At 29.8% G+C, this 12,771-nt stretch overlaps 1 protein-coding gene across 1 annotated transcript; it reads left to right on the top strand.

The window, feature by feature from the left end:
- The first annotated feature begins 6,979 nt into the window (after positions 1-6,979).
- Positions 6,980-11,155, top strand: LOC123716497. Its single transcript, XM_045672261.1, has 6 exons — positions 6,980-6,988; positions 7,594-7,660; positions 7,893-8,006; positions 8,227-8,435; positions 9,076-9,221; positions 10,988-11,155. The coding sequence occupies exons 1-6, from the start codon at positions 6,980-6,982 to the stop codon at positions 11,079-11,081; spliced, it is 639 nt and encodes a 212-aa protein (XP_045528217.1). The 3' UTR covers positions 11,082-11,155.
- Positions 11,156-12,771: the final 1,616 nt, after the last annotated feature.

Below are 12,771 nucleotides of genomic sequence, written 5' to 3'. Positions count from 1 at the left end.
GCCCTTTGTGCACGTGCTACGTGCAAAAAATGCATTTTTATTTGTAATAGATCTTATGGGTGGACTAGGTATATTCTATATTGCTTGATTAAAACAAATGTAACTTGTAAATGTACATTGACATAATTCATTAAAAGTATCTTGTATGAAATTATGTGATCGATATTGGACTAGATACAGGAGAATATAGCTTCTATTTTGTAGTTTAGCAAATGGGTTCCTACATCTAGGGGATAAAATATTATTATTTTTCTCTGTTAGTTTTATAACAGGAAGGATGTGTATTTTTGTTGTTTATTATGAATAAGGTCAATATCTACTGCACCGATTACAAAAAATATTTCACTGTTATATATGCTTATCTTATATTATGCGAATTTGTAAAAAAATGTCGTGACGTACAAAGCTGGGACAGGATAATATCATTACATAATTATATATCTCACACCTTTCTTCGCTATAAAAAGCAAATAGGTGAAACGTAAATGTGTTTTTATAAAATTATAAAGAATAGAAACTACATTTTTTTTCGTCCGTTTTAATGTGTCATTGGAATAGCGCTTTGTGGCAGTAAATGCAGACTTGAAAATATAGTATAATTCTCCAGTACAATTTACACATAAACTTCTTATTGTATGAGCAAACCAAGATTTATTTTAATTGTTGGCTTTACATTTCATATAGGTTAACGTTAACCTGATTTTATGGTAGCATTATGGAATAAACTTATATGAAGCCCTTTATTTGCATGGAAATCAAATACGCGTACCCAAGGCCAAGTCGGTGTTTTTGTCACAGTTCAGCTACATACCTACTCCTTCTTTTACCTCCTATGAAGTCCAATGAAAACTACGGTCATTATTGCACTTAAGAAGCAAATAAAACTGCAACAGGACAAGTCAATAACAAATAGTTAGGACATGGCAAGTGTCCAAAAAACGTTACGAAGGTACGCCAATACAGATAGCGTTGCTTGAAACGAATACAGAGCTTTAATTACCGAGCACGGCATAAACAACAGTATGTGTAATTGGATAGCCTAGGAATAAAATTGAATGCATTCATTTATTCTTCAGACTGTTAGGATGAAATTACTTTAACTAGGATATTAGAGCTTTAAATGCGTAGTTTAACCATATGGTATAAACTCATGATCGATTTATCTTCTTTAATTAGCGACTATTATTAGATAAATAACCTTACTACAATACTTTTTCAGTGAAATTATTTCTCTTTGATATGCTATGCTAATAATATATCATGTGGGATTCAGTTTTATTTATATCTAACATCAGTTTTACATAAACAACTGTAGTGAAATTCTTTAATTACGATCGATTTAAATAGAATTCCAGAAATAAATTACCTTTTAAAAAAAATGAACCGACAACAAAATATTATTATATAAATATATTATACAATAATATTTGTATATTTTATTTTATAATTTATTTTCATTAAATATATATATATATATATATATTTTTACACTTTTGATAATTTAATAAATATAACGATAATTTATTTATGAATATATTCGATAGTGTAAATGTAAATTCTAGTCATTGAAATCTGTTAAACATAACATAATTCATTTATTTGACTTTAATTCTATACTTCGATAGAATTTATTCATTATTATACAATAATCCTAAAAGGCAATCATTCTTGTTTTATCTTTTCTCCTTTATATAATTTTTATTAAATTTAACATAATATGAAACTAATTCCCGATGAAGAATATGTCAGAACTGAAAGAAAATTACGGTAATAAAAGAGAATGTTCGCTTGCACTATGACAGAAAATTAAGTCTCGTAGTACCTTTTACGACTTCAAGACCGTAATTTATATTTCAATTACTATATTTTCATACACATATATATTATATTATATATTTTTCATTGGTGAGTGAAACAAAACTTGTGAGAAAATATTGTTTTTCTGACACTTTCCTTTTATTGCCAATCTGCCTTCCCTTGATTACATATGATGAGTTAAGTAGAGCATAAAGACCAATTCAAAACTAGTTATATGATGCTGCTCTCAGCTTTATAAGGTGCCTAAGTAAATGCTCAGTTTTATAGGCATGCTTCAGCTTATTCAACAATTTATTTATGAGTGTACAAGTCAGAAAATATATAAAAATTATAAATTAAAATATATCACCACAAAAATTTTTATCTTTAAAATTTAGCCAAGCCGAAAAAGATAAGTTATACATTAGAATTATGTTAAGACTAAATTGTGATCTCGATACTCCTGATTTGAATTGGCAGTTTAATTTATTAATGAAAAATCTAAATGTATTCGACGACAGTTCTTCAACCTCACGCAATTACAGTCAGTACAAAATTCAAATGTTATGTTATTTGAATTGAAAAATTAAATACACCCCAGTAAGAGGCTGGACATTAATTTTTAAGTGCTCTAAAATTGGTTAGCTTAGCACTCGCAGAGCCCAGTTTATAGCCTAGATGCGGCATTAAAACAGGTAACTTTACGACCCCCACCCCGCCTTGAGGTATTATTCCTTTGCCTTTGTCCGCAAATTGAACTCCCGATCTCATACAGTAATTTTAAATTACTTTTGACTTTTACGATGGAATCATTGTAAAATCCTATTATTTCCTTAAAACCAATAGCTTAGATATATTGCGATTGGGAATCAAACCTAGGTGTCTGCCTTTGCTGCAGAGACAATAGTGCCGAAAGCCAATCTTCAGATAGAAGGCGTGGTCGATCGTAACAACAGTACTCAGACTAGACAGACATCTTTAACTTGATTCTTATACATAGTACTAGCTGTCGTGATGGAAAGGAAGGAAAAATTATACGCGCACCGCTATAAATTTTAAAAAACCATACTCATAATTTTTCAACATTGCGCCGGTTAGGTTAGTTTGTCACCTTTTTGGCCGTTATAGATTTTTTCTAGCCTTTACACCCGGGACTTTTTTTTTAATATTATGGCATTAGTTTAAACTTTATACCAGTATCAAGTGAAATACCCTGGACATCCCGTTTTTTTCTACTCCGTTTTGGTTTTATAAACAAAACAAAACACCTTTACTAAAACCCTTCGAAACAAAAAGCGATAAACGAATGAATGAAACGTAGTAATCCAACTTCATATAATATCATTCTAGGAACAATTTTACGCTTACAGCAAACAAAACCTAGCACTTTTAGGTATCTGTTTGAATAGCTCAAATAATTGTTTTACAAAAGAAATTACCTGCTAAGTCCACTTCTGGAATGTCTAATATCAAAATCGTTGGCAGCTTAAAAACAGTAACTTTAAATCGATTACAATATAAAGCCTGTCTAGGGATTGTTAGATAATTTGCATGTCAATATTAAATGAAAATCCCATTGTTTGCCAAATATATATTGCATATAGCTTGGCTGGAACCCAAGTAGCGGCCGTAACAAAGGACTTTTAGGATTGCCATACACTAACCAATTGAATGATTATTATTTTGTGATTTAATAATACGGTTAAGAATGTGCAGATGTATTTGTTTAAACTTTAAACTAATCGACAATAATTGTGTTTTATAAAAATGAAGAACTTTAAAATTCGTTTATTATGAACCTATACAAAAGAGATTTAGAATGCATAAATGAATTTAAAACTTTGAAATAACTCGACGAGACGACGGAATGACGAGCGTTTCATTTTAACAGTTTTATTTAAGTCCAAGAAGTATATTAAACTCCAGTGTCGCAAGATATATATCTTTACTTATCTTTGAATGAATGAAACCTTCTGAATCATGCATATTCTATAATAGCTATAAAATTATATCACTTCATATTTATCGGTAACTATTGTTAAAGTTTAATAACCGATTAGATATGTGAACATCCTTTGTGATTTATTAATGATTATATGCTATCGAAATCTTCGATTATTGACTTTAATTCCCGGAGATAGAATAGTATTTGTTTCCGATTAGTACTCTAAAACTAGCTATTCTATCGTTGAGATTAACACATATGAAAGGTCTGCCTTATGACCTACTAAGAGGTTGAAGTAATTCACTAAAAAAATATTTATTGTTGTTCACTACTTTTACAATGTAATGTTTCCAAGTGAAAGTTTTGTCTATGAAAATCACATAACGAATACGTTTCAATTAAGCAATTAAAATAATAAAAAGAAGTAGTTTTTTGACGATTTATTTTATCACAGGAAATAATATATTGAGATGGAAAACTGAAGGCTTGCGATGTAATAATAATTATAATATTTCACTCTAGGAATTTATCGATTTAATGCGGTAGAGTTAATGAGTAAAAAGTCGAGTCGTTATACATTCAACCGTGTGTGATCGGTATCGGATCGATACACAACATTATTACGAGTTTGACGGCTGAGAAGAGGACATGAGAATGCTAAGGAATGAGAAAAGTAACGCTTCTTTTAATCACAGAAAGCTAAGTTATTTTGCGATTGATTATGGAAAATTACATAACCTTGTTTTACAAGGCTAACCCACGAAAATTTCAATTTGATCTATGAGCGCTGCTATTGTGGAGTTACAACAAAGCAATTATCCGAACCGCCGCCGACATTACGGTAGTGTAGTGTAGCATTTTAATATAGCATGCATAATCTGTTAGTGCATGTAAGTTATTTTATACTAACATTTGTATCTCCAAATATCAAGCTGGTAGATGTAGCACAGTATTTGCTAAAAATATCTATTAAACATATATAAACTATGTTCATAGCTAACCACATCGGTATTTTAAATATTTAATTAATAAAATATTTCATCAAATTATAATTATTATATTCACATGATTTGATTAATTATATAGTATGTTCTTCCCCAAAACATTACACTTTAGTCACAGTTTTTTTATGATTATGTTGCAAAATATTTCTACCTTAATATCACAGCGTTGCTCCAGGTCACATCTGGATGCTGATGTCGAGTATTTGGAGATTAGATTGAACACTACGCGGTTGTGTTGTAAATTTCGTTATTATATGTACAATTTATGTATTAACTTACTTATTTATTTGACTAAATTTTTTTACACTTATGAGGAAACTAGAAACACTTCATGTTATTCAAATAAATACCATTGTAGTTTAAAACAATAAGTAAAATAATAATAAATATGTCACACTGACATATTTTCCTACTTAAACGTAGAGAGAAAACAGACTTACACGCTAGTATCATAAGCTACTGCTACTAAACCAGCATAAGTAGTAAGTTTATTTGGAATAAAGTTTATAATATCATTTTTAAATTGCAATACTTGTGAAATAATTAGCAACATAAGCTAGGTCACTATTTTGTCGAACGATTTTTAATTTGTTGTCAAAGGTTTTTATCATAACTAAAACTACAAAGTTTAAAACACAAATTAAAGTACCATTAAAGTTTAAAACGAATCGAGTTACAATAATCTAAATAACTTGAATCTTCCTTTTACAGAATGTTTCAACTTTTAACGGTCTGAAAGTAGAATAATTAAGGTGGAATTAATTTAAATTCTTCAGTTCCTTTAAGTGAGTGAACTAATACTAATAAATAAGATGAAAATTTATGTGTAATGTAAGTTAATATATGTGAGTTGTAAATTTATTAATAGTTTACGGAAATAAATATTAACGTTATAGAAAATATAATAGAACAATTTTATGCACTTGAGACTAGGCTGAAATTTATCAAGCTTTCCTAGTATAAGCTGCGCCTTTGCTTACGCCAAAATTCAGTGAGATTTTGCCCAATTTGATTCCTAGTATCATAAGATCAATTTATTACAGACGACGCAAGAGCACAAGTTTGTTCTTATAATATTCATACCATATCTTCTCGTAATCTTACCTTGAGAAGGTATGGTATATATGTGTGTATGTTAAGTATATGTACGCTTTACTCATTTTAGCCTAGGCTTATTGTGTATGGAGTTCCAATGAAACAACATTATAATAGATTACATATTTTTCCACCATTAATTTGAATGTTATTATCATAAGATATTTTATATATCTTATGATAAACACAAAGTCTACCTATTTCATAAATAAACTTTATTGATTAAGCGAATAGTTTAGATCAAATATTTTTCTTGGCTCCCTGGAGCGTTTCCAAGTACAGGGGCGGTACTGAATTGCTTCCTTCCGAAAACCACAGCGAATATAATTTGAGTGGTTCAGTAAAAGTGTTTATTAAATGTTATTTCCGTTTATACCTCACCAAAATCTGTAGTATCCGATCTGCATTTGTTTCTATCTTTCGTTTATAGAGAGGTTTACTAAGAGCCTTTGCAAGAAATTGTTAATTTCGAAAATCTAGAAAAATGTGTGAATTCAGATTGAGTCACAGCTATGTTCAAACTGTGCGAACCTGGCTAATTATAAATTGTAACTGCAAATATAGTTTATGTATTTTTAGTATATCCACGAAATGCCTTAAAAATAAAATAAAAACTTTTATAAATAAAATGATAAATCGGGTTTAAAAAGAGCCGTGGCGGGCTTGTCACGTCTTCCCAAAAATTGGTCCCAGCCTCCGGTTTTTGACTCAGTTATGTTGTGCCTGACTGGGACGCGGGACTGTTCGAAATACATAATTTCAATTTTTATTTTGATATGTACTTTTTGTTAATTATAATTGATAATAGTGAATTTTATAGTGAGTGTTTAGTGCGTTTTTTAGAACTATCGTGAGGTAAAGTATTAGCTAATATCATTCTAAAGTCTCTTTGTTCCCAAATTTCTCCAAATCCTTACGGCTGATAATATTGTGTGCCTTTCTTCCTGGCAAGAAGATATTGTAACGAGGTATGTACTCAGGACTTATTATTCTAGTATAAGATTGTGTATCGACGGCCACCGAACCGTTCTTTGTGGTACATAATTTTTTAAATAAATTGATCAATTTTTTCGTAATTTTGTTTACTATACATACATATACTGCATTCAGATGTAAAGTGTTGTTTTAAAATGAGTCAATGGAGGAAGTACGCACAATTTGGCATCACTTGTGTTCTATGATTCGGAAAAAAATTCCAGCCATATTCTAACAATACGTCGCATCGCATACAAAGGGTTCTTTGCATTTTATCGTCCACATAGAAGGGTACTCTTGTATATAATGTATTTAATTTACCGAAACTAATATATAATGCTTGTCTATATAAATCATTTATTAGTTCGTTTGACCGGACCGCCGCCTTAATTCGAATATATATATATATATATATGTGAGTCCATCAGAACTGTCCCGCGTTCCCTGTACGGACTGTCAAAAGTCAAGATAGCACCTCAACCCACCTGGACTCCTGGATGAAATCTCAATGATTAACCAAAGCAACATTTAAATCAACTGACTTGAAAACTTTTCTGCAATCGTCCCTTAATAGATGCTATATAACATAATGTTACAATCGAATAAACTGTGTTACCGCGGGCCATAAAACTCTAATAAAGACGTCATCATTTACTTGTCATTAACATAAGGACTAATTTAAAATATTGTTTCAGTGTAGACTTTAGAAATGGACCACCAACACACTGGGCTCTGGCAGGCGAGTTCGAAACATGAGCTCACTTTGGCCTAAACGAGTCAGATACTACCGCAGCCCATCTAGTTGTTAATAACGTTACTCAGTATGACGAAGCTTTGTATAGATGTAGGATAGACTATATTGATGCTTTTTATTTAAAAACTAATAAATAAAAAAAATAGACGTTTCGTTTTTATATTTTAATTGTCTCATAAATAACTATATTTTACACAAATCAAGTCATCACGATAACAATATTATATTTGAATTGAACAAGTACTTTGTACTAGATCGAGATTTAACCGATTCTGCATACATATAATGGTTATATAATTTATAAAAGAGTTATATTTTACAGTACCTCCTGACCCACCCAGAATATATGATAGCGAGGGTCGAGAGATCACTGGCAACTTGGCTGGACCTTATCGAGAAGGACAGGAGCTCAAGCTGTCCTGCCAGGCTCCTGGTGGTAAGCTGTAACATATGTTACTTATAGTAAAAATTTGAGGGCATCATTAAAAATAAAGATGTGAGATTTCTATATTATCTGAAATATAAATTTCACTTTAAGATTTAAATATAATAAAGTTACCCATAAATTAGTGTTGATACTATTTAAAATCCCTATCTAGCCTACATCCAAAATACTAATAATATAATTACTTTAAGAAAAGTTCATATGTTTCAAGGTAAGCCCTTACCCGATATCACTTGGTACCATGGCAATGAACGTCTAAGCATCGCTAGGGGCTCGCTCAATTGTCAAGTGCACATAAAAAGCTTGTCACGTGAAACGAGTGGGGCAAAATTACGGTGCAGAGTTGACCCGCCCCTATTGCAGCACTTAGTCAAAGATGTTTCGCTTAAAGTTTATTGGAAGTACATTACGCTTACGCAGGTATAATTTTTACTTTTAAGTATATGGTCAACGTCAGTTTTATAATAAACATTAACATACCAACATAGTTACCAAAATACTGACTATATTTTAAACGTAAACGTAAGGTAAACCGTTTACGATGACATCGTAAGGAAAACATACCGGTTATATTTACCAAAATCAAAGTCCTGGCTGAATTCTATCGTATTAGGTACTTAATAACAACTTCATTGGCTGTTACGGCTATCGGTTTTTACGACCAAATGTGAGTAGTCCCTTAGTTGTCATTATAACATATTTTGACTGTAGTCCAATATTTATTAGAGGGTAGTTATATCTCGAATACTATCAGTATAATAGTTTCTGTAATAAATTAATTATATCAACAACTTATTATATAACAATTTGAGAATGAAGATAGTCCATTCGATTGGGGAGGGCTCATTAATAGTCTGCGTAACATCTACGAACTATCGTAGAGGCCCGTAGCATCAGCATTTTTTGCTACAAAACAACGGACATAATGATCTTCACAAGTAAACATTTAAAGATTTTTCTAACATTTCATATTGTCCTCTGACAAAATTTATTAAGTTACAGATCGTTAATAATAATTAGAATTATATTTTGTAGTTTTAAAATGTTTCTCCGCTAATAGGTGGAAGTTGATGGTCAATTAACAAGAAGTATTCTGACTTGGCGTGTAAGACGAGAAAATAGTGGGAGAGAGTTGGTCTGCCGTGTTTCCAACCCATGGTTCCCAGCCTATACTCTAGAAGATTCTAGTACTACTAGAAGTTTTTTGTAAGTTAAGATTAATTTTAAAAGGCAAAAATGTACATTGATTTGTATTAGGTAATAGGTAATATGATAAGTGTTTAATATTTTAGATTTACTAAAATTGAACACTATAATGAATAAAAACCTACCCTGCACCTTAGAAGAAAAGTGTCAACTTTGCTTTTTACTTGAAGAATGAATTTGGAATTACACATTTTAAAAATGCACTTGTAGTAATATTTTATAATATATTTGCTATTCACTATATTGCATGTTACCATTCGTTAAACTATAAACTCACGTAGATATATATTATCATCATACAAACCATGCCTCTACACTTAACGTGCTTCGAATTGATTGATAGTACTAATCAGATACCACACTTTCGCACTACACTTCTCTTAGGATAAGTATTTATAAAAAATGGATTACTGAACCATAGATCACAATTATTGTTTTACCCTACGTTAATAATCTTGGATGAATTCACTAAAACACGTAGAGAATAAAAATAATATATACTTTTATATTTAGTTATTTTTACTTGTTTTATTTAAATTAAGCTACTTGCAAGCTTTTGCGGTTGTAAACATTTTATAAACGCACGTACTAAACAATAAACAAAGTTACAATACAAACAACGTGATAATGGTACTAGTGCATACTTTGTGCGGACTTTGCCGGACGCGTTGTGAATGGACAATGAATTTTGACTTATTCAATTAAACTTTATGTTATATTCTGTTCATTAAATTTATTATGTTTGTTTAGTTTGAAACTGAATGTTTCATATTGATTGTAAAACGTAATCGTTGGTGTCATACAATTACAAACGGATCATTATATAAATATGTTCGTCCTAATGACACGATTTAATATATAAAAGATTAAGACTCGTCCCAACTTCGCAAGGGTACACCTTAAAATATTATTAAAACCTTCCTGATCCCAAAGACGTAATGAGAGTGGATCATTCTAGATATTTCTTTAAGCTGTAATAAATTTGGTACCGTAGTGTTTCGCGAACAGACAGACTTATAGATGCAGCGGAGGACTTGTTTTTAAAAAATGTAAATGTTAGACATATATGCTGTCGGTAACTGCTTTTTAGGGTAACGCCTCGACCGTTATTTATACGATTATCTTTGCAAATCTAACTCATAAAGGTTTTTTACTTTTTTGTAGTCAATGACTATTTTTGTAGTAAAATATATTAAGTCTAAATTTGAAATGTTGTGCAAAATGCTACTGTGATTTTAACATTGCTATGCCTCTATGGACGGTTACTAATACATATTGTATTAGTAGCATTTATTTACATGATATAAGGCGGCGAGCTTCAATATCAGTCTAGTTTTATTTGCTAAGCTATCCTTAAATTCTAACACACACTGAAAATGTACGAAACTAACTCACACAGTAATTAATTAAATTATAATTTTCGCGATTTGAGAAGCACTCGTGCCTATAATTACTTAAAGGTAACATTGTGTGCAGTATTCTATCCTTATTATTTGCTTGTTTGTACAGAATGCAACGAAATAATTTACTCCAATGTCTGGGGCGAAGTATTCTATTTGCTAATTAAATATTTATTATAGTTTATACAATTATTGACATGAAAAATTTAATTAAATGTTATTTATTTTAAATAGTATATAGCCATCAAATCAAATTTGACGACCTGAATAACAATATGTCAATCCGTGATAATACTTGCTTTAAAAAACTTAGTCGCCCTAATTAAAATATAAAACTTTATTTTCTCATGTGAAACTTTTTTTTAGGTGCATAAATTTTTTACGGATGAAGCATGACGAAGATGTGCCGCTGCACATCTTTTTGTCGAGGAAAAGAGAGAGAGCGAATAAGATCGATTGAGAGAGAGTGAGAAAGAGAGATCGAGAAAAAATACACGCTATTGGTTGATGTATTCGTTTAGTAGTTACATATTAGAACTTTAGATTGCAATTCTGTCGCATACGTCTTGTGCAGTAAAGTTTATTTATTTTTTTATATTATCATTAGTACGTATACAGTGTGTAAACAGTGTGAATATAGATATACAAATACATGGAGTATTCATATACTAGTACATGATCATCTATTGGGGCTTTTACCTGAGTAATAATTAATTTACAATAAAAGTTTCATGTTCTTCCGACATGTGTACTTTGTACGCACACACTTTTTTAAATTTAGTTTTACTATAATATTTAAGGTTAAATTGTTAAAATAAGGTACTTGTAAATATTCTTCTGAAATTTTCAATATAAACTTATTAGAAAGGTTTTCTGGAGCCAGTATTATCTGCTATTGAGGACAGAGACAAATACAGTCAATCAAAAACCATGTTTTTTTTTGTAAAAATCTCGATTTATAAGTGTTTGAACAATTCCGAATTTTTATATAGTAAAAACCTTAAATATATTTTATTTTAACCTTTAATAATTCGTAAATAAATATATTACACTGTTTAACAATTGAAATTGTTATTTTTAAGTATGTAGTTTAATATTTACTCAGTAATGAAGTCAATTTTTAAACTTGAATTGAAATTATATGATTTCCGAGAATAACCAATACGAAGAAGGTACATACAGTAAGGTCCTTTTTATACCAAGTGTTTGATAATGTAAAATCTAAAATGTTGAAATGCAATATGTAATTAATATAAAATGTTAATCCATCTGTTAATTAATATGGTTAAACTAATTAAAATTTGTAATTATAGTATTACCACATAGTATATATACTGGTTTCACTTTCGTATTATATTTTTCAATAATTATATGGTATGGTATATGGTACTAACTTAAGTAAGTACTTAATAATTACATAATTTAAAATTGATAAAATTTTAATGTTTTAAAATTCGTTTATAAGCGTTAAAATAAATTGTTGAAAACAAACTTAAAATCGTATCAGATTACGTAATATAACCATTTTGTTATATTTGTTATTGGGTAGTAGTAGCAGTTTTATGTAATACATAAATGGATTTTAAAATATTATTTAAACATATAACAAAATGTTATCAAATTTAAATTATGTAACTATTACGTAATGATTAGTTTAATGTAATACATAAAACTACTACTGCTTTAAACCGTAGTAGGTACTAATGGTACAGAGTTCTGCTTTCGCAGAAAAAGAATTGAGATTGATTGCAATCTCAAATTTTTCTGAAGGAAATATCAGAGGTTCTTATCATAGAAATATGATGAATAAAACAAATACAGAAATGTTCCTGCCTCATGCTTTGAAACACATCACATATAACATTAATATATACTTGAAAATAAAAACAAATCGTGCCCTTTTGTCTGCATTATTGAAATCATAAAAATCATACAAAATGATGTAGTTTGAATTCTTTAAAGTTAAATTGAAACATTAACTACACTACACCTCCGCTTTTCTACGAACAAAGCAAAAAAAAGTAATTTATAGTGAAACGTTAAATGTTTTATATCACATGTTCAGTTTTCTTTTTACATTCGTTTAATCAAGTAATTAGTTATTTAGTATTGTCTTTTGTTAAAATAGCTTTTACACATTAAGAAAAACA

This window comes from Pieris brassicae, chromosome 11 (genome assembly GCF_905147105.1).
Source record: "Pieris brassicae chromosome 11, ilPieBrab1.1, whole genome shotgun sequence".
NCBI lineage: Eukaryota > Metazoa > Arthropoda > Insecta > Lepidoptera > Pieridae > Pieris > Pieris brassicae.
Note: the sequence above shows the minus strand (reverse complement) of the source record. Positions and strands in the feature narration are given on the sequence as shown.